The sequence below is a fragment of the Chiloscyllium plagiosum genome, unplaced genomic scaffold (genome assembly GCF_004010195.1).
Source record: "Chiloscyllium plagiosum isolate BGI_BamShark_2017 unplaced genomic scaffold, ASM401019v2 scaf_15524, whole genome shotgun sequence".
Lineage (NCBI taxonomy): Eukaryota > Metazoa > Chordata > Chondrichthyes > Orectolobiformes > Hemiscylliidae > Chiloscyllium > Chiloscyllium plagiosum.
In genome coordinates this window covers 1941-25698 of record NW_025214241.1, presented here as the reverse complement: position 1 = coordinate 25698, position 23758 = coordinate 1941, and the positions used below count along the sequence as shown (strand labels likewise).

Sequence of the window (23758 nt, the reverse complement as noted above, 5' to 3'; positions counted from 1 at the left end):
TCCAGCACTGGTAGTTGTTCCTTCAGGCACTGAGGCCCTGACTTCTAGAAATCCATCCCTGAATCATGAGTACATGTCCAACTCTCAGTCCTGTAAGGTGATCCTTAAAAACTATTCCTTCTCCCTGATATCTGCTCCATTGGCTAAGTGTCAGTTTCTGATTGATAACTCTCCAGTGCAACACTTTAGGACCTTTTCCTGAATTGCAGCTTATGGTAGGTAACACTCTGTGAAGGAAGATGATTAGTTTGCAACAAACACAACAGCCCATAAATTCAGAGGGAGTGTCAAAAATCCCCCTTGTGCTAGTGTTTGGGGGTCATTTGGGCAAAGCATGTACATCCTGCCCCACACTGGCATGTCTGAGTTGTGGGAGTAGGAAGTGGATGGTTTACCAAACGCTTCACACATTTTCCCCATTACTACTAAATTTCCAAACACTCATTGTCATTTCAGATATCCCACACTCAGCACGTGTTCTGAACACTTTGTAGGCACATTGCACCCAAAAATCACAACTCCCTTATATATTATGATGTTAATTGTTGACTGCAATGTAAAACATAACTGTTATTGCATCAAGATGAAGTCCTCAATGAGCTTTGAGAATCAACTCCCCGGCTGCATTTTCAGATAATATTCAACACACGGTGTCCACCAAGAACATGATTTTTATTCCCTTGAGATGGCTTTGGTTTCTCTCCCCTCCTCACTTTTTACGTATGATACTGAACAGTTCCAAGACAAAAATATTGACAAATTGAGAGATTGATTACATTGAAGTTAATCACATTCTGTTGTCAGTAAGTTGTAATCATTGGTTTAATGTACACAATCCATAGGCAGTGTGTATAAACACAATAGATTCACAATGAGGACTGCGATTGAGTTGTGGGTTTAGACAACATGTAACTGTCACAATGTTAATAAAATGGAAACTCTGTGAAATGCAGTGAGATAAATGCAGATGCTTCACAAAAGATACGACTGAAAAATGGCTTATTCACTGAAAGCACCTTCAGCCCAGTCCCTGATTTGTGACATTGAGCAGATTGAAGCAATGAGGACCTCTCACCTCTTTTAGAAACAGCCTTGGAATGTCTCAATTTTAAAATGCTTATCCTTGTGTTTATGCCTTTCCTTAGTCTCCCATCTCCTTATGTCTGTCACACTTATCAGCTGCACATGTGTCAGTGAACTCTACATTCCTGCAAATCTGACCCTTTCTATATCTCCCACGCCTTTCACTCCAGCACTGGTAGTTGTTCCTTCAGGCAACGAGGCCATGACTTATAGAAATCCATCCCTGAATCATGATTACATGTCCAACTCTCAGTCCTGTAAGGTGCTCCTTAAGAACTATTCCTTCTCCCTGATATCTGCTCCATTGGCTAAGTGTCAGTTTCTGATTGATAACTCTCTAGTGCAACACTTTAGGACCTTTTCCTGAATGGCAGCTTATTGTAGGTAACTCTCTGTGAAGGAAGATGATTAGTTTGCAACAAACACAACAGCCCATAAATTCAGAGGGAGTGTCAAAAATCCCCCTTGTGCTAGTGTTTGGGGGTCATTTGGGCAAAGCATGTACATCCTGCCCCACACTGGCATGTCTGAGTTGTGGGAGTGGGAAGTGGATGGTTTACCAAACGCTTCACACATTTTCCCCATTACTACTAAATTTCCAAACACTCATTGTCATTTCAGATATCCCACACTCAGCACGTGTTCTGAACACTTTGTTGGCACATTGCACCCAAAAATCACAACTCCCTTATATATTATGATGTTAACTGTTGACTGTAATGTAAAACATAACTGTTATTGCATCAAGATGAAGTCCTCAATGACCCTTGAGAATCAACTCCCCGGCTGCATTTTCAGATGACATTCAACACACGTTGTCCAACAAGAGCATGATTTTTATTCCCTTGAGATGGGTTTGGTTTCTCTCCCCTCCTCACTTTTTACGTATGATACTGAACAGTTCCAAGACAAAAATATTGACAAATTGAGAGATTGATTACATTGAAGTTAATCACATTCTGTTGTCAGTAAGTTGTAATCATTGGTTTAATGTACACAATCCCTTGGGAGTGTGTATAAAAATTTGGGTGTGGTCAGCAATTTGACAGCTTGGATTTAATATTCACATTGGTAATGAGAAATATTCTGATATTTGTAAACTGCTCAGCCCTGCCTTCAGAAATGACCAAATGTCACCATCTAACTATCCCTAATGATCAGTGATCTCTCAGCACATAAGCTCTCAGAGTAGTGGAGAACACGCCTTGTTGTTGTAAAATCCTGATACTGTTCAGCAAACAAGGTTCAATTTCATTTGCTCCTCAAAACCCATAAACTTTCTGAGCTGGCTATTTTGTGTGGATTGAAGTGTAATGGACTGCGGTCAATAACTGGGTAATGGGTACATCGGCAAGATGGCAGCAGAGTGGAAACTCCAGCTGGAGCTCCTCTGCTCCACTAGTTCCTTTTCTCTTTCCCTTCTCTTTGCTGCAGTTTTTGTTTCTTCCAAAACTTTTAACTTCTAAAATTACCCAGAGGGAATAGAGGAATTGACTGCCAGACTGGAGGGTGTCGTTGGCGAGTCCTGGAGGCGAGTCCCAGACCAGACACGCATGGGAGGTGAGTCCGAGACCAGACCCGCATGGGAGGTGAGTCCGAGACCAGACCCACATGGGAGGTGAGTCCGAGACCAGACCCGCATGGGAGGCCGGTCCGAGACCAGACCCGCATGGGAGGCGGGTCCGTGATCAGACCCGAATGGGAGGCGAGTCCGAGACCAGACCCACATGGGAGGCGAGTCCGGGACCAGGTCCGCATGGGAGGTGAGTCCGAGACCAGACCCATATGGGAGACGAGTCCGAGACCTGACCCACATGGGAGGTGAGTCCGAGACCAGACCCACATGGGAGGCGAGTCCGAGACCAGACCCGCATGGGAGACGAGTCCGAGACCAGACCCGCATGGGAGGTGAGTCCGAGACCAGGTCCGAATGGGAGACGAGTCCGAGACCAGACCCGCATGGGAGGTGAGTCCGAGACCAGGTCCGCATGGGAGGTGAGTCTAAGACCAGGTCCGCATGGGAGGCGAGTCCGAGACCTGACCCACATGGGAGGTGAGTCCGAGACCAGGTCCGAATGGGAGACGAGTCCGAGACCAGACCCGCATGGGAGGTGAGTCCAAGACCAGGTCCGCATGGGAGACGAGTCCGAGACCAGGTCCGCATGGGAGACGAGTCCGAGACCAGACCCACATGGGAGGCGAGTCCGAGACCAGACCTGCATGGGAGGTGAGTCCGAGACCAGGTTCGCATGGGAGGTGAGTCCGAGACCAGGTCCGAATGGGAGGCGAGTCCGAGACCAGGTTCGCATGGGAGACGAGTCCGAGACCAGACCCGCTTTGGAGGCGAGTCCGAGACCAGACCTGCATGGGAGGCGAGTCCGAGACCAGAACCGCATGGGAGGCATGTCCGAGACCAGACCCGCATGGGAGGCGAGTCCGAGACCAGACCCACATGGGAGGTGAGTCCGAGACCAGACCCGCATGGGAGGCGAGTCCGAGACCACATGGGAGGCGAGTCCGACACCAGGTCCGAATGGGAGGCGAGTCCGAGACCAGACCCACATGGGAGGTAAGTCTAAGACCAGGTCCGAATGGGAGGCGAGTCCGAGACCAGACCCACATGGGAGACGAGTCCGACACCAGGTCCGAATGGGAGGCGAGTCCGAGACCAGACCCGCATGGGAGGCGAGTCCGAGACCAGACCCGCATGGGAGGCGTGTCCGAGACCAGAACCGCATGGGAGGCATGTCCGAGACCAGACCCGCATGGGAGGCGAGTCCGAGACAGACCCGCATGGGAGGCGAGTCCGAGACCAGGTCCGCATGGGAGGTGAGTCTAAGACCAGGTCCGCATGGGAGGCGTGTCCGAGACCAGACACGTATGGGAGGCGAGTCCGAGACCAGACCCGCATGGGAGGCGAGTCCGAGACCAGGTCCGCATGGGAGGTGAGTCCGAGACCAGGTCCGCATGGGAGGCGAGTCCGAGACCAGACCCGCATGGGAGGCGAGTCCGAGACCAGACCCGCATGGGAGGCGTGTCCGAGACCAGACCCGCATGGGAGGCGAGTCCGAGACCAGACCCACATGGGAGGTGAGTCTTAGACCAGGTCCGCATGGGAGGTGAGTCTAAGACCAGACCCGAATGGGAGGCGAGTCCGAGACCAGACCCACATGGGAGACGAGTCCGAGACCAGACCCGCATGGGAGGTGAGTCTAAGAGCAGACCCGAATGGGAGGGGAGTCTGAGACCAGACCCGAATGGGAGGCGAGTCCGAGACCCGACCCGTATGGGAGGTGAGTCTAAGACCAGGTCCGCATGGGAGGTGAGTCTAAGACCAGGTCCGAATGGAAGACGAGTCCGAGACCAGGCCGGAACAGGAAGCGAGGCCGAGACCAGGCCGGAATGGGAGGTGAGTCCGAGACGAGGCAGGAACAGGAAGCGAGGCCGAGACCAGGCCGGAACAGGAAGCGAGGCCGAGACCAGGCCGGAACAGGAGGCGAGGCCGAGACCAGGCCGATTGAGTAATTCGAGTACTTTTCAGAACATAGAACAGAATATTACAGTAGAGTACAGGTCTTTTGGCCCTCAATGTTGCACTGGTCTGTAAGACCCATCTGAAGCCGCTCTAACCTACACTATTCCATTCTCAAAACCTTTCTCTTCCTCTGGTAGACTTTATTTATTCATCTTTCAATTCTGTAACAAAGACTTAAGTATCTGTACCTAGGTCTCCTGTACCTAAGATGGCAGCATAAGCAGCTACATTGCAAATTTTTCACTGTACTCATTCGAGTGCACGTGTCAATAAAACCAACTCGAATTCTAATTCCAATTTGAATAGAAGATTTCGCATTTCAACAGTCAAACAGTTCTCAAAGTTTACTGGGCCGTATTGGGCCCCCATAGGTTTCTTGTGTTCTCTCTCAGCAACTCCACTGACAACCAACATCTTTACAATAGAACAACCTTCTTTTACCAGATCAAGGTGATTCATTCACAACCAACCCATCAATGGATTCCAGACATTTGTTGGTCACATTTATATTGTCTTCAGAGAGAATGATGTCAAAGTTCTCTACACACAGGAACCTCGCCACACAGTGAGAACAAGAGCAACCACCATTCCCACCTGGAACAGGATGGGTTCTGTTCCTGTCTCAAACTGGAAGAGTAATTCCACCTTCATTGCCCTGCAGTAAAGAGTACGGAACTACACGCAGATGCAATATTTTGTCTTTTTGAACTTGCAGGAGGAGAGTTTCTATGAGGATGAATTATGTCAATCTTGGCATCAGGCTGAGAACTTACCTTGGACATTCTTCACCTCCTTCCTGATGTTAAAGTTGGAGGGTGGATGACTCACTGCACAGGTGAAGACTGAGCCTTTCCTCCACTCCTCTGTTCTCACATTCAGGTAGTGCCTGACACTGAATGTCTCTGTCTGCTCCAGAGCAGTGGGGCCAGCACGGGTGTTGGAGGAGGTCAGGCTGCCATCCTTCTCCCAGGAGACCTGTATGCTGTCCGGGTAAAATCCAGTGATCACACACTCTAGTGTAACTCTGCTCTGATTCTTGATCTCTTGGGCCAGTGGAGGCAACAGTCTGATCTCTGGATGTTTTGGCGGAACTGGAACAGACAGGTAAAACAAAGGAAGTGTTAAACTCTTTCCTTCGAGCTTGGCAAAGTCAGATATATAATTTTTGATCTCTTGCCCACCTCTTACACTCCGTGACCGTTTTGTAACTGGTGAGGATGAGGGATCATTTTGAGCAGAGCACACAACCTCCATCCCGTTCTCCCACTCTTCTGCTGTGGTTCGGAGTTGGCTGATGATGATGTACTGGGTGCCTTCCTCTCTCTGTGGCTGAGCTGTAACCCCTTCACTTCTCTGCTTCCCATTTACATTCCAGGTGATCCGGACTTGGCTGGGATCAGAACAGACTGCTGTACATACCAAGGTGGCAGTCTTGTTGATCCAAAGCTCTTCCATGGAAGGATTTTGGAGAAATAGAGACATTTCTGGGAAAGGGAAAGGAAAAATTTCAGAAGAATTGGCATTTTCTGGTATCAGCAGGTGTTAAATGTTTAGGGAAGGCTTTGTTATCATTAGAATCAATGAAACATGGGGACAGAAGTGGCCTGGAACTGGAATTGTTTTTAATCCAGAACTTCTAGAGCAAATACCTGACCATTAGAAAATCGAAGGGCTATTTAAAGCATGTTTTACAAGTTTTGACCAAGAAAGTACAATCAGTGCATTAAGAAAGAGCCAGATCCATTTTGAATGTGTTTACCAAGTGATCAAGAATCCACTGCGAGGACTGTAATTGAGTTGTGGGCTGAGCAGTTTTCAGAGACAACAGTATTAATAAATGTAATCTCTGATTTGTGAAATGGAGTGAGACAGAGGTACAACAAAATGAACAACTGAACAAGTTCTTTTTCACTTTCCTGTGACAGTGGATTGATTCCTGACGTCGAGTACACCAAATCAAAAAGAAGCTCATTTCTTTCAACCACACACTGTTGCTGGCACCTCTGTGTTGGCATTGTTGGCTCATATCCCACTTGGGTACAAATCTCAAAGCTGGCAATTCAGGGCAGACCAGAGGGAGTGCTGCACTGTCAGAGGTGTTGTCTTTGGATGAGAAATGAAAATGAGGTCCTGACTGCTGTGTCAAGTGGAAGGTACAGATGGCAGAGCATTATTCTGCAGAAAAGCAGGAGACTCGCCTCCCAATGTCCTGGCCAATTTTATCACTCACTCATCATTACAAAAGGCAGATTACTAGGTCATTCTTGGATTGACTTTTGTGGGAGCTCGGTCTGTGCAGGTTGGCTACAATGCTTCCTACATTGCAAGAGTCACTTCCCATTTAAATACTTAATTGGCTGTGAAGCACTTTAGGATGTCTGATACTTTTTACCTCATTGGAGTCAGCACTGGAAGCCTCTGTTTTATGACTCTTATCCCAATGTTTTATTGCCATGGGCTTCCCTCGCTCTGTAATCTTGGTTTGCAAATTCATTGGTGGCCAGGTCTGAATCTATGCAATTCACTGCCTACCCGCTCAGTGACTTGTTCTCCCTCTCTTTCTCTCTCCTCCTCCAAGACACTGTTAAAAACCAGCTTATTGGCCAAACCTTTGGTCATATCCTTGTCTTACCATTTTTAGACTCAGTTTCAATTCCTCTCTGGTTTTTCACCATCTTGGGATGTTCTATCACATTTAAGAAACTCTATAAGTGCAAGATGTCATTGATGTTACCACCTGCTGAGGAAGTTGATTCATTTTTACATTGCAAGAGCAACCCTGATGTATCACCAGGTGTAATGAAAGCCCACTGTTGTTGCAGGTTGGAGGTCATTTGTATAGAATATTTCCCCACCCCCTCCAACTTTGCTCAGAGCCATCAGTTGGGAGGGTAATGATTCATTGAATTTGTCATATGCTCTTCTTTTTTCTTGACTCTTGAAGAATTATCATCACTTCAGATATCCTGCAGTGCCCTGTGTTCTGTACGCAATTTGCGTACAAACACATTCACTGTGCAAACCACAACTATGGTGCCTGCTTTGATCCACACTGATTGCTCACTGTCCATATCATATTGAGTTAATATTTGCAGAGAGAATAATGACTCTGTCTGTGTCCTGGTCAAAACCATTCATGAACACTGTATACCAACTCCTCTGGCTGCAGTTTGGGCTGATGTTCAGGACAGTGTCTGACAGGGTCACGCCTGTTATTAGCTTCAGATGTTCTGCTTCGCTCGCCCACCTTTCAGACAAGATGTTGAGCAATTTCCTTCCAGGTTATCATTGATCATTCTATTAGTAACCAAGTCTTAATGTTTGCTCTCCCACAATCAATCCTCACAGGGTCAGAAGCACTCCCCATACCATTGTAAAATGGTGAAATCACAGGATAAGGGGCAGTTCACTCCACATACCCTCATGGAGACATTAAAAGGAACTTTGTCAATTTGAATTCCTTGTGAACATCATGTACCTTTCATTGACCATTGTCAGTATCCAGGATTGAAGGGAACTTCTCCAATTTTACTGTCCTGTGTTTCCACCCAAAACCTACCAGATTGTACAGGGCACCAGATAAGTCCTTATGGCCTGAATTACCAACTTGCCTCAGGACCAACATCATTGAAGAAAGAGACCAAATCCGACTTTATTAGATCAAGGTGATGGCCCCCATGGGTGACAAATAATCGTCAAATTTTTGTCAACTTGAGTCAAAGCCAAGTGGTGAGGGTCAAACTGTGAGATCAGGACATTTCAACCTAAACCAGTACAGGTCACCAAACAGTAACCACTTCAATAAGGAGTGGGAAACATTAACCTGGGCTGTCACTTCTCACAGTCTTTACACTATCATTCTGACAGACTCCATGAGCTGGGGATTTGAACCTGCCAGATGACTTGTAATAAAACTCAACAGCCAATTCCATTCATAATGAGCTCACAACTTTATTTGACACCTTTGTTGGGCACAGTTATATTGGTGCTTTTCACCGTTTTTGAGGGTCACATTAAGGTTAGTGTGGTAGAGCAGTACTGGCACAAACTCAGAACAAGAGCAAGGAGGACAACTGTGGCATGTCGGTTTTTCACCTGGAATTGGAAGAAATACAAATTTAAATGTTATACATGTTTCCCTCTCCTCCCCTATGTCATGGACAAGCTCCCTCAGGAGATCGTTGAAACAGATCATGGTAATTCATTCAAATTCAGCATTGGAAAGATTTCTTGATGAAACAGCACTTGGGTAGCAGTGGGAGGAAACAGAAGGTCATTTGGACTGTGGATGGTTTCAGAAGACCATTTGATATCTCGTCTGATTTTCTTTCTACTGCTGTCACGTCGAGTAGCATGGAATGAGGGTTTTAATAGGCAGGCAACCCCACCCAGGTGGTCTTCCTGTTTCATACATTACATTACAATACTCCACTCAGATGTGACTTTAATATCAAAACAGAAAATACTAAACATCTCACCTCTCCCTGCAATGAAGGACAGTAATTCAAAAATTGTAACTAAGTGTTCAGGCATTCAGTCAATAGGAGATTGAATTTCTAACAGGGTATTCTTTCTCCCCATCAGACTCTACTTACCCTCTTGGTACTTCATGTTGATCCTGGTATTGAAGCTTGTAGCCTCATGGATCACTTCACAAGTGTATTCATCCCCTTTCTTCCAATCTGCCACCTGTACAGTCAGGTAAGAGATTGTTTCAAACATATTGCCTTTTCCCTTTTTGGAAGGGAGTTTGGTACCCGATTGGCGGACTCCAGCTTTAAACCAGGAAACCTGTACACTGTCAGGATAGAATCCAGATAGCATGCACCCCAAGGCAGCAGTAGTTTGATTGTAGACAACTTCCGGGGATGGAACAACAGAGAAGACGTGGGGAGCCTGAGCTGTGGAAAGATACAATATTTCAGACGATGTGATCGTTTTGGAAACAGACCTCCCCCAACATCAAAAGAAACCATCACAATGCCAGTGCCTTCAATATTGATTTTGATTCACTTGGGAATAAACAGCCTGATGAGAATGACCATGAATGTGAAGTGAGCTGGGTTAGAGAGTGCTAGCAGCATATCTACGGTCTCCCAAGTGAAGCATCACATTTTACTGGGATCTGGAGCAAAGGCAGGTAACTGGAAGTTGAGCTGGAGGTCACCCATGATCTAATGAAATGGTGGAGTAGTCTCAAGGAGCTGCCTGGCCTCCCGCTGTTCATGTGCCATGGCTCGGCAGCTCCTTCAATGCCATACTCATATTATCTAGATATCTCTTGATGTCAAGAGCATCTCGAAATCTATGAATCTCTGTTTTGATCTGAATGACTGAGCTTCCACACTGCAAGGTTTTGGGAGTGTGTGTGAAATCAGGTCAACAACCAGTAAAGGATGGAGAGGAATTGTTTCCATTTCCAGCGAGATCACTCGTAATAAGTGATACAATAAACCCAGGTTGGCATGAGGACGTTTTCCTTTGCAAACATAGCAATTTGTTTGAATCTTCCTGAAAGGGACCGGTGAAGCAGATTCAACTGTATTTTCCGAAAGAGAAACGGATTATTATTGAGAATACAAAACATTGGGAGGATCGTAGATAAAGAGCAGAGCAGTGAAACAATTTTGCATCTTTGATAATGCTGGCACAGATTTATTGGGCTAAATGACCTCCTTTCCTGTATGATTTTCTAAATCAGGATCTTGTTGGTGATATGTTAAAGGGTGGGTGCAGGGCTCTAATATTGAAGCTGGATCAGAAAGTGGACAAAGTTATGGGATTCGTTTCCTGTGTGGCACAACCCCATCCCTCCAGCCCTCCCCCCTTGCCCTAGTCCCGATATTCAGTTTCACTGACTTGAGCAGAACTAAATGCTGGGATTGTGGCATCACAGGCGCTGACATTGTTGCCCTGCCTTGGGTAGTTTGGGGTGATTTCTCATGGGTCTTTATTTAGCTCCCAGCAGCACTACTGTTAAGCCAGGATAGAGTATGTGGCTACAAGAATTCATTTGTGGTCTCTTTGGACAGAAACCTCCTTCACTGGTTGCTGAAGGTTCCTTTCCAACTTCATCCCCTGATCCTAGTACAGTTTAGAATGATACGTAAGCTCTTGTACTAACGTGTCGGCTTTTTGATCTCGGCTGTCACCATTTCATCTGACTTGTAACCCGCTTTGCAATGGTAGACCTTGTTGGCATCCCATTCGGATGCAGAGACTTTGATCACACTGCTCATTGTGTATGTCATATTTTGCCCCAAGACTGCTGGATAGTTAATGACTCCAGTTGTGATCACTCTATTGTCACTGGACCATGTCTGATCGATGCTCTTGGGCTGGAAATCCTTGACTAGACAGAGGAGGCTGATCTCATCTTGGTTGGAGCTTGTCTCACGGTAAGTACTGGAAGCATAAACGGAAGGTTTGATCTGGACATCTGAAACAGAAATAGATTGACCCAGTAAATAAATCCATGGCAATTAGATGAAACTGGAGAGATTGTGTTAAAGCTACAACCAGCTATTTCTGAAAACAATTACACTGTTACACAGAGAGTTTACACACTTATAGATCAGCTGCGGCTCAGTTGGTCTCATGGTCACGTCAAAATCAAAAGGTCATGGGTTCAAGCTCATTTCAGAGTTGAGCTGATACTGTTGGAGTGTACCACTGTTTGAACCACCATCCACCAGATGAGAAATTGAACTGGAAACACAAACTGATTAATTAGTCAATCAACTAATTAATTTAATATAGAACTGACAGCACCAGATGGTACTTTACATAAATGGAAGAATCTGGCTCCAAAATTATGGTGATAGCACTAATTGTTTTGAGGTGACATTGATTGAGGGATTAAAATACCATAGATTCTAAACAAGTGACATTTCTAACCTGAAGGCAATGGCAATATGGGCAAGAAAGGATTCAGGACTCAAAGAAATATATTGTCTAACAGGCCATGAGTTCAAAACCTGCCCTGGTAAAGTGAGATGGTTAAAGCTGTTGACTTGTATGGACTGGCAGCAGATCACACAATCTGGAGAAGTTGACAGATTGTGATACAAACCCTTAAGGTTCTTCATGGAACAGAATCTGTCACACTAGGGACAGGCCAAGGATAAGAAGGGCAATATTTCAACTGTCCAGAGAAATATGTACTTCTCACTTTCTCCGGCTTTGGAAATACCAAATGCTTTCTGAGGGCAGAGCAGCAAAGAATTTAGTCATAAACCATTGTAAATCACTGATCAGGCCTTAAATCGGGGTTTTGTCTCCTGTTCTAGGTATCACATTTCAGAAAGGGTGGAAATAGTGCAGTGGATATTTCGTGGAATGTTCCAGGGATGGAATACTTCAGTTATACTGTGCGGATTGGAGATAATAGGCTCGTTCTCCTTAAGTCGTTCAGAAAGGGTGGAAATAGTGCAGTGGATATTTCGTGGAATGTTCCAGGGATGGAATACTTCAGTTATACTGTGCGGATTGGAGATAATAGGCTCGTTCTCCTTAAGTCGAACAGAGAAGGTTCAGGTGAGATTAAGTGGATGGGTTCAAATTTATGTGGGTTTTGGTGGAGTAGATGGGCAGAAATCATTCTCAAGCCCAGATAGAGGACATAGATCTAAAAAAAATGGCAAAAATGGAAGCTAGAGTGTAGAAGAGGAGGATTTAAAAAAATAGAAACATGATAATGGGCAATTTGAAAGGGAATGATGGAGGCAGATTCAGTGTTACTTTTCAAAACAGAATTGGATAACTGCTTCAACCTATGAGGAAAGGACAGTAGAACTGGGACTAATTTGGCACCTCTTTCAAAGAGCAGACAGGCACAACGGACCAAATGGTCTTGACCATCCCCACATGAATCTGTACCAATATCTGATTGAGACGAGGGCTCTAAAATTAGGCATAAACTGGACTGAATTGTGCCAAACACACTTTGCCCAATATTCACTTTCATTGACTTCTCTAGAACTGAATATTGAGTGAGTGGTATCACAGGTAACAGCAGTTCACCCTGCCATTACCATGTATTGCAGGATTCCTCTGTACATGTTTATCTTATTACTGCCAGCACTGCTGGTGTACAGGGATAAAATCCACAGGCACAACAATTTCTGGGGTTCTGTTGTGCAATAATCTCCTATATCTGTTAATGAAGGTTTCTTTTCCAAATTAATCTTGTGATATCAACAGTTAAATAATGACAGTTACTAACTTTTCGGTGTTTCAAATTGGTATTCCACCATGTTGTTTGAGTTGTAGCCTGCCTGGCAGTAGTAGAATCGATTGGTTTTCCAATCCGCTGCAGAGACTTTGAGCACACTGCTCATTGTGTACTTCTTATCATTCCCCTGGACTGCAGGATACTTGCTGATTCCAGTGGTAATGACCCCACTGTCACTGGACCATGTCTGACGAATACTCCTGGGATGAAAGTCCTTGACCAGACAGAGGAGGCTGATCTCAGCTTGGTTTGAGTTCATGCCACAGGAAGGATTGGGAATGTAGACCAATGGTGCAGACTGGGCAACTGAAATATAAATATTTGCACACAGATTAGAGCAACAACAAATGCAGTTTGGTCAGGCAGAGCTCAAGAGATTTTCTGATGTATAAAACCAGCCGATTCCTAAATGAGTTACAAACAACATGGAGGAAATGAAGGGTAAATTGAAGGACAGCAGTGAGTAATTTTAACCTGCAACAGAGAGAGGCAAGTACAATGGATTGGGTGGAATATAAATTTTACTCTCATCAAAAAGTTATTCACTATCAGCATCAATCAACTCTGATGTCAAGTGGGATGTGAAACCAGCTTTGCACCAAGTTTGGTCAGTTTCCCAATGGCAGGACAAGCAAAAAGTTTCAGCAGAAAGTCAAAAACGTACAAGAGTCCTGCAGAGCAGGAACACTGACTGAAAAAACAGCAAATGTCAGGATAAACCGGAGCAAGTGAGGAACGAATATGTGAAAATAAGACAATCAACAATGACACACAGGCATAAAGCGAAAGGAGGTGGGTGCTTAAAACTGTGAAGAAAAGGGAACCCAATATTTGCTGTCAAATGATTAGTGGAATAATCATGTATTTACTTTGCAAGATATAAATAAATTGTTGAAACCTTGTTTTCAAATACAAGATATGATTAAACAAAGCAGTCAACATTTACAGCTAAATTGTTAAATATCCTTTTCACAATTTAGACAGTTTGCCAAGAAAGTTACAGTGGTCATAAAGTGTATGTGATTTACAGAGAGAGAACTGAGGGCAGAAGAGGAAAGTTGTGTCTGTACAATATTGCATCAAAATTACTGAGGCTAAATCTGACAGGACCAAAGCTATAAATTCAAAATGTACTTCTAACCACTGGTGAAACAGATTCTATAAAACAGCTACAAACCAATCCGTGTCGAGAGGAAAGTTTCACAGGACAGAACCATTTAATATGGTCCTGGATTGACAGACTGGAAACACACGGTATCTATTGATGTGTTTCCAGGTTTAACTTGGCTGATGAAAGGGATATTCAGTTACTGATCTTCCAAAATCTTGCTATTTATCATTGACATGAAAGGCTTTGGATTGTTGAACATCCTAGTCCGTAACAAAAGACCAAGAACAATTGAGGTGACCTGCTCCCATCCTGGAAGATAGCATCAAGGTCCAAAGCGATATGGTCCTCCCAAGCACACTACACTCACCACATATTGCATCACAGATAGCACATTGGTTCTCTCCCAAACTGTTTTCCAAAAGAAACACCCGAAAGCTGTGAATTATAAAAAGGAATGAAGGTTTTCTTATTCATTCACGGGATGAGGGCATCACTGGCTAGTTGTAACAGGTCGTCTTTTTTCAGAAAATAGTGAAACAAAATCAATCAGCTGTAGGTATTAGAAATCAGAGTAAAAACACTTAATAGAGTATTAATTCTATTTCTCCCTCCACAGATGCTGAGGGAGCTGCTGAGCATTTTCAGTGTGGGTGACAGGACCATATCAGTCAATATCGTTTCCAGGTGACAGTCTTTCACATCCTGCAACCAGTGGGCAGTAAGTCTAGTTCATGATGGATCAGTGGATCAAACAGTGTTGGGAAGTGGTGGTCAGGAGATGGATCTGGGGATAACTTTGATAAATTCCTGAGACTGTCAGCATTGTGCTAAAGTACAGCAGTAATGAGGAGAATGATGAGCGTAACTGTATTGGCTGCAGAGAGCTGGAATTTATCAAATGGTATTCGGGGTGAACCTGGCCTTGAGTGATTCTGGTGAGAGTGAATCTCCGCCCAGGTTACAATCTGCCCTGGCCTCTTTCCGACTGTACTCAATGGGATTGAAAATCTGAGCAGCTGTAAAACACACAGATGATTCACTGTAACCTGATGTGTTCTACAACCAAGACCAAATGCACCCTCAGTGTATCCTCAGTGAAACCTCATGTCAGGTCTGTGGGTAATCCTGACTCAGCCAGAGGCAAAGGACTCTCTGGTCTATGACAGCTTAAGGTGCAACAGATCCAGGATGGTTCAGAGTTTTAGGAAATGAAGTGGGGAGTGGTGGGGGTGGGGTGGGGGGTAGATTAAGCAGCCTCGGGTTATTTTCTTTGGAGGAGTTGAGTTGGTTAATGTTCCCTTTTGGCCCTGGTGTAAAGCAGACAATAGCTGTTCACTCAGCAGTGGCTCAGTGGTCACAGTCTCACTTTAAACCTGAAGGTTGGGGGTTTAAGCTGATTCTTGGAACACCAAATCTAGGTTGATATTACTGAGGGAGTGCTACACTGTTGGAGGGGCTGGTCTTTTAGATCAGACATTAAACTGACTCCTCAAATGTCGTTCAGTATTTATACCCAACCATCATCATTATAAACTGGTCAGTTTCTTATTGGTCTTGGGGTCCTGGTTTAATGACGTATTCACTGCTTCCCAAAACTGACAGCACTTCAAATCTACTCAAAAGCTATAAGCTGCACATGTATGTCCTGAATTCATGGAAGTTGCTATATAAATACAAGTTATTTCCTTCGCACCTACTTTGAACACATGACAATGAGTACTGGCTAATATAATAAAGGAGCTTTGATAGCTAGACAGAATATGCAGCACAGGATGTGTCCATTCAGACCAACCGGTCCATGCTGGTATTTCTAGTCCACTCAAGCCTCCTTTTATTGTATTCATTCCTGGAGTGAGGGGTCACTGTCTGAGGCAGCATTAACTACCTCTCCCTAATTGCCCCGGAGAACATGATGGTGAGATGTTTCTTGAACCCCTGCTGACCATTTAGTATATGGACACCCACGCATGTTCAAAAAGGTGTTGCAGCATTTGAGGCCAGTGACAGTAAAGATCCAATAATATAGCTCCAGGTCAAGATGCTGTGTGGATTGGAAGGGAACATGTAGGTGGAGATGTTCCAAAGTATTTGCTGCTGTTGTCCTTCTAGATGGTGGTGGTTGTGGGTTTGGAAGGTGCTGTTGAAGGAACCTTAGTGAGTTGTTGCAGTAGATAGTACACACTGCTGTCACTAAGCATTGATGGTAGAGGGAGCAGATGTTGAGGGGGTTGAATGGGATGCTAATCAGTTCTGTCATATTTCCTCATCTAAACCATCATAACCATCCATTCCTTTACTCCTCACGGCCTTGTCTAGCTTCCCTTGAAATCCATCTCCACTCTTCACTTCAATGACTCCATCCTTTAACAATTTCACATTCTCACCACTCTTTGACTAAAGAGGTTCCAATTGGATTCCTTGGGAACAGTCTTATACTGATGGCCTCTAGTGATGCTGTTTAAGACAGTGATGAGGAGAAATTTCGTCTCATAGATTAGATTCCCTACAGTGTAGAAACAGGCCATTTGACCCAACAAGTGCACAGCGACCGTCCGAAGAGTAACCCACCCAGACTCATTTCCCTCTTACTATGCACCCAATACTATGGGCAATTTGCCAATCCACCTGACCTGCAAATCTTTGGATTGTGGAAGGAAACCGGAGCACATGGAGGAAACCCAAGCAGACATGGGGAGAGTGTGCAAACTCCACACAGACAGTTGCCCAAGAATGAAATCGAACCCGGGTCCCTGGCACTCTGAGGCTGCAGTGCTAACCCCTGAGCCACAATGCCGCCAAGAAGGTAGTGAATCTGTGAAATGTTTTCCTGCAACGGACTGTTGAGGGTCTGTCATTACGTATATTCAATATTGGCATAGACAGATTTTTAATCACGAAGGGGATCTAGGATTGTGGAAAAAGGCAGGAAAATGGAGTGGAGGATGATCAGATCAGTCATGATCTCATTGAATCAATGGGCTGAATGGTCTACTCTGTCTTAGATCTTCCCCTCAAGGTGAAACATTCGCCTTCTACTCCATTTAATCAAAACCTTTCAGAACATTAACGATCTTGATTTAGTCACCCCTCAGTCTTCTCCATCCAAGAGAGAAGACACCCGGTGGCCTGTCAATCCTTTCATTGTGTGTCAGTCACACACAGGAACTTAGGAACAGGAGTGGGCCACTGAGCCTCTCAACCTGACCTGCCATTCTAGATCATGGCTGACCATCCCCTCAATTCCATTCTCCTGTTTTATCTCCATTTCCCGTAATGTCATCAGTCTCCAAATCCAGACTGATTTCTGTCTTGAACCTGATCAATGATTGTACTTCCACAGCCCTCTGGGTAGAGAGTTCCAAAAGATTCACCATCCTCTGAAAGAGGTAGTTCCTCCTCATCTCAATTGGAAATGGCCTGCCTCTCATCCTAAGAGTTTTGGTTCTCCCAGCTCTAATCGGCAGCCAAGGGAAATATCTTGTTCACATCAGCCCCTGTAAGAATTTTGTATATTCAGTCAGATCATCTCTCATTCTTCAAAACTCCAAATAATACAGACACAGTTTCTACAGTTTCCTCAATCCCTCTTCATTAAACAACCCTGCCAGGGATTAGTCTGGTAAACAACCATTGCACTGCCTGTACAGCAAGTATATCTGTTCTTGGATAAGGAGACCAAAACTGTACACAATGTTCTGGGTGTGGTCTCACCAAGGCCCTATACAACTGCAGTAAGGCACCTTTCCTTGTGTACTCGTATCCCCATGTAATTAATACCAACATCCTGTTTGCTTTCTTCAGTAATTGTGGCACCCACCTGCTAGGTTTGAGTGACTCATGAACAAGATCACCCGGATCCCTTTGGACACTCGCACTTCCAAATCAGACTTTCTGATTCTTCCTGTCAAAGTGAATAACTTCAGACTTCTTTATATTATGCTCCATAAGCTCAATTCTAGCCCATTCACAGAGCCAGTCCAAATCTTCCTGAAGCCTGTTTGCACCCTCCTCACAAATCATGTTCCCAGTCAGTTTGATGTCATCAGAAAATTTGTAAATATTCACATTGATCCCCACATCCATGTCATTTATATGGATTGTGAGCATTTGTGGAACTAGCATTGACCTTTGTAGTACCCCACCAGTTACAGCCCACCTTCCTGAGAATGATCCATTCATTCCAACTCTCTGCTTCAGTCTAATCACCGATTCTCCATCCAGACTTGTATGTTCCCCCAAGTCTAATTTATTACCCCCACTGTTGGGACTTAGAGTCATAGAGATGTACAGCACGGAGACAGACCCTTCGGTCCAACTCATTCATGCTGACCAGATATCCTAAACTAATCTAGTCTCTGATCCTCCGGGGAAAACAGCCCCAGCCTATTCAGCCTTTCCCTATAGCTCAAATCCTCCAACCCTGGCAACATCCTTGTAAATCTTTTTTGAACTCTTGCAAGTTTCACAACAATCTTCCGATATGCGGAGACCACAACTGCACACAATATTCCACAAATGGCCTGACCAAAGTCCTGTACAGCCGCAACATGACCTCTCAGCTTCTATACTCGATGTTTTCACCAATAATGAAAAGCATACCAAACACCTTCTTCACTATCCTATCTATATCTGCAGCTCCACTTTCAACAAACTATGAACCTGTGCCCCAAGCTCTCTTTGTTCAGCAACTCTCCCCAGGACCTTACCATTAAGTGCATAAGTCCTGCCCTGATTTGCCTTTCCGAAATGCTGTCAAAGGTTTTCTGAAAATCCAGATGTCACATCCACTGGCACCTCTCTGTCTATGCTGCGTGTATCAGTGTATGGTGGCTCTTTGGTGGAACAAACCATTCGATCCACCCCCCTGTTACTGTCCCAGAGGGCTGTCAAATGTTTTCCTTTCAATTGAGCATTTGTGGAACTAGCATTGACCCTTGTAGTACCCCACCAGTTACAGCCCACCTTCCTGAGAATGATCCATTCATTCCAACTCTCTGCTTCTGTCTAGTCACCGTTTCTCCATCCAGACTTGTATATTCCCCCAAGTCTAATTTATTACCCCCACTGTCAAATGTTTTCCTTTCAATATTAATCTGATGTTGATCTTTACAATAGAATCTGATTCTTCTGTCCTTTCAGCCAGAATATAACAGATCACAGGAATACCTGAGTAAATGAGGTTGCTTTAAATTTTATCCTGAATTACTAACTCTAAAAATTTCCTCAGCTCCACCATCAGACTGACTGGACTGTGTCAGTGATAGGTTTGTTTTTAATTTATTCCCTTTTACCCTTATATCCTCCATCCACTTTCTCAGTGTCATTGAGAATTTTAAACAGCTTTTCCCCACCACTGAGCCAATCAGATTAAAAGCTCCAAGATCCTCAATAATGAATGCTGAGAGATTTGAAATGTCTGTTCAATGCTGACGGGATCTCACACCATACAGTGTACTGGGCCTCATCCAGTATATTACAGTCCAGCATCAACATCCTACTGCAGACCTCACCCCCTCACACTGAACTGATCCTTTCAACATCTTTCCAGAATGTTCCAGCTTTAACCCCATTGATGGGGGATGGGGGGGGGGGAACTGTTCTATTGGCATTGTAGGTCACAGAGAGAGAGAGAGAGGAGAAAGGTAAAGGTCACGGAGTGAAAGCGGGAGAAGAAGAGAAATAGAGACCAAAGGAAAGGGAAGGAACTGACAACAAAGGAAGGAAAGGTAGTGGAATACAAAAATAAAGATGAGAAAGGAGGTAGAGCGCACCCAGTGAGTAAATTCAGACAAGAGGTTGAACAACGACAACTGCAGAAACACACCTAAAGCTACCCAAATACAAGAAATATTTTTCCAGCGTTTTGTATTTTCCTGGGGAGGAAGAATGGGAATCACACAGACTGCAGTGTTTCACTCCAGTTAAACTGCCCCCTCACTCAGTGTTTGTGATCAGGGATGTTCCCACATACGGTCTACACTGCAGCCAAGAAATTCCTTCCGGGAAGGTGAGGGAAAACTGGGGTATTCAGATCGCCTGCCTGTTCCACACAGTGTCTGGTATTCAATTCCAGGTCAGTCCCTGAAATTCAGGATCAGGTGCTGGGCAGGAGGAGTGGCAAGTCGGAAACTGCCCGTTTTGTCTCACTCCCCGGGAGGAATTTCTCTCCCAGTGAATCCAGGGAGATAGAGGAGGTGCAATGAAACTTTAATGTGTGCTTTTTGTAAAATTCATCTTTCTAGGTAAATGTCCTCAGGGGGACATGTTGAAATCATCATTGTCCTTACTGTTAATTTAGTTAACAATGTTATTAAAATAAATTCATTTTAAAAGAACAAAGAAAACTCATTGTAAAAATCACACAGGAGAATATCATAGTGCTCAGGAATAATGATAGAATCAGTTTCCTTCACAAAACTCTTGCCCGGCAGGAAAGTTGTGAAATATCAATTCAAGCTCCTTGATCTCGAGTAGATATAAACCTGTCCCTGAAAAAGGATCATCCCTTTCCTTTCCCATAAGCCTCACTTCCATCTGAGGGACCGTCTCCACTAAAAGGAGCAGTGGTCAGAACTGGCTGAATATCAATAACCTTGTTCCACTGACACTGTAATAAGAAACCATATTCCTGCCCTTTGGACTTAGACTCACGGTGAGATTTAATCACTGTCCAGTTTATATATTAGGGTGAAGTTTCCTTGTCAAATGTTTTAATCCAATGATTGTAAACTTCGCAACAGTGAAGAGAAAAATATGATATCCATGAATTTAAAAATAATCAATTCCATGCTATTATTGCCCAAGAACGATTTCAACCAAGCAGAAACTCTTCTGTTCTCAACCGTTCAGCATGGGTCCAGTTAGAGATTTCAGAGTGAGAGAGGACTTAAAATCTCACAGATAATTAAACCATTCATGTCAAAGCACACCCTAAATCCTGTCTCAATCAGACACAACTTCATTCCACACTCACAGCCTGTTTGCTGTCTGTCTGGACAACTCACTGGAATATGCTGCAAATTTGTTGGGATGAGGTATTTTTAATAAACACTCATCCCTGTATCTCACTCTGTCCAAATCATTTCTCTCTGCAAAATTATCAAGTGAAATCTGGAACTTAACACTTTTAAAACTGTTCAACAAGGTATGAACTATAAAAAAACAAAAATGTAAAAGACTGTAACACCAATTTTACATCACAACAGAATTGGATCCTGTCTTTTAACTCCGATTATAACAAAATCCCAACCTGGCTCCAAATATCCAACCGTTGAAAATCATTGAACCTACCCCAATACAGCAAGTATCCTGAATAATGTAATCTGGATCAAGCTGAGCATGTTAAACAGATCCCAGAACCTTCATTAGGTTTTCTGAGGTTCAATGTTAACTATTGAGAATAAATCTAGTCTCGGGTTTCAGCTCCAGTTACTGGGTATATTCTTGACTCTGCAGAAATTCACCTCTCTGGGATGGAATCATGTAATTGTCCAAAATATCTCACTGATTTTACTGAATTATCAAATTCACTAAACACACATTAAATACAATAAATTGTAGAAAATAGTAGAATTGGGAAGTTTGTCTTACCTGAAGTCACTTCCAGGAAGGTCCCGCTCCCCCAGTAGTCAAGATAATACCACTGTGCTCTGTCTCTTCATTCACCCAATACAATAACTGACCCTGAGCTCAATATATAATAATCCCCAGGGAATTAAACATAAACTGTGTTTTAACCTGGAGCAGCAACTTCCTGTATTTTCATTTGAAATTCCATCCTGATCTTGTCCCAAATGTATCTATAAATGAGGGTTTTTTACAGTTTTCCTGTCTGTGGTACACCAGCTCCTGCAAGTTATCCATAAAAAGAATCGCCTCCTTTTTCTCTTCTTTTCTCCCAGGAATCGACATTTTCCCTGACAATCCCAGTCAGTGTTTAGATATTTCACTCTGGGAAACAGGAATGTGAAATCCATGGATACACACTGTCATTAGGAGTGGGGCAGTTTGTGTCAGGCTTTATGCTGCTGTGGTAGTATATCCATCACAGTGTTTCAGCCGGGCTCAGAAACCACAGCTACAGGATCCAGCCCGAAATCAAATGTCCCAAACAACTCCCCAGTCTGTATCCGGGTGTCTCCCACGCTCCAGGAGTCAATGCCGGGGTTTCCAGGACTGGATGGGAAGCTGGGGGAATCCACAAGGAGTTTTCTTTCTCCATCATCCTCTCTCTGTTCCTCACTGCTCTTTGCATCTTTCAAATGATATCTTCACAGAAAGTTGTTCCCACACCCAGATTATTGAATTGGATCTGATTTATATCCACAGCTCAGGAAGTAAAGCCAGTGATAGCACCCGGAGAGAGCAGTTTAAATAGGTTTCCAGTGGCAGGTTTTTGAATGGGGAGACCCCCATCCCTCTCACTGTGCCACCCCAGTATATAGACACTGTGATAGGGAGCCGTACATGAACCTCCTCCCCTTTGCCTGACACTGAGTCCAGTCACTTCACATTTAACCCGATCGCACTGACACTGCTCCAAGTGAGCAATGCTGCTCTGATTCTCCCTGCCCAGGGACTGCCCTCTCCCCTGTTTCAGTCCAGAGAGATCTTTGTTCATGTCCCGAACTCCTTTTCCCATCATGTCGCCAGTGCCAGGAATCAGCAGTGAATAATCCCATTTCCCCATTCCCAGGACCAGCAGATCCCAACACAGTCAGGATGGGAATGAAGCTGTGCTGGTAGCTGAGGGGTGGTGTGTGATAGTTCCTCCCTTTTCACTGATTCCCCTGACTGTCGATTCTCTCAGTGAGTTTTTGTACCAGGCCAGCCCCACTTGCTCTCAGTGTGTCTCTTGCACAGTAATACATGGCAGTGTCATCCACTCTCAACTGGCTGATGTCGAGGTAGGCGACTGTGGTGGAGCCTCTTGAAGGGACGAATCTGCCTTGAATTCCAGGCGCGTAGCTACTGGTGCGACCTTGCTTGTAATTAAGTAACCATTGCAGCCCTTTCCCAGGGACCTGTCTCACCCAGTGCATCCAGTAGTCATCCAGGCTAAACCCACTCACTGTACAGGTCAGTCTGACAGACTCCCCCGGCTTTTTCACAACTGACTCAGGCTGTGTCAGCACGATCTGAGAGCGGACACCTGTGAATAACAGAGAAACAGAAGAGAGCTCACTTTAATAAGCCGGTCAGATAAACAGAGAGTCCCAGAATCTGGGAAGAAGCAGCCTCACTGTGTGGGGAGAAAGCCCTGGGAACTCTCACCTGTCAGACAGAGCAGGAGGACACAGAGATAAGGAGTAATCCCCATCGTCATGTGGAAGCAGAGACAGAGTCAGACACTCCAGAGATCCGGCTGCTTCAGGGCACCTTTGTCTGGAGCTGGAGTCAGTGCTGTTTAAATAGGGGAGTGAAGTGAGTGAGGGTTCACCAACTTCCCTAGCAGCTCCACCCACTGAAACCAGAAACAGAGCTTCCTGTCCCCGCCTCCAGCAGAGATTTCAATTCTCTCCAACAGGCAACAGATCCACAGCAATAATCAGGTTAAAGATTCTGTTACACTCTGTCCTGGTTCATTATTTCAAAATTAAAGAGCTTGTGAACAACAAACTGTGAGAGACACCAGTCAGTGCACAGACACCTCCCTGAGAGAGAGGGGGAACTAAGAGAGACCAGTCTGTGTACAGATATCTCCCTGAGAGAGAGGGAGGGGGAACTGAGGGACAATGGTCAGCTGCAGATATTTCCCTGAGAGGGGGTGGGGGTGACTAAGAGACACCAGTCAGTG

At 44.7% G+C, this 23758-nt stretch overlaps 1 protein-coding gene across 1 annotated transcript in view; it reads right to left on the bottom strand.

Annotated features, from left to right (window-relative positions):
* Positions 1 to 23333, bottom strand: part of LOC122547843 (immunoglobulin gamma-1 heavy chain-like) — a gene marked incomplete at its 3' end in the record, with an annotated part of 30047 nt that extends 6714 nt beyond the window's left edge. The window contains exons 1-7 of the mRNA XM_043686417.1: positions 23236 to 23333; positions 22799 to 23113; positions 21553 to 21615; positions 10743 to 11057; positions 9214 to 9519; positions 5800 to 6102; positions 5392 to 5709 (exon numbers count right to left, since the gene is read on the bottom strand). Coding sequence (XP_043542352.1) covers positions 5392 to 5709; positions 5800 to 6102; positions 9214 to 9519; positions 10743 to 11057; positions 21553 to 21615; positions 22799 to 23113; positions 23236 to 23287 — 1672 coding nt within the window. The remainder of the gene's footprint in view (positions 1 to 5391; positions 5710 to 5799; positions 6103 to 9213; positions 9520 to 10742; positions 11058 to 21552; positions 21616 to 22798; positions 23114 to 23235) is intronic.
* Between the last annotated feature and the right edge of the window lie 425 nt (positions 23334 to 23758).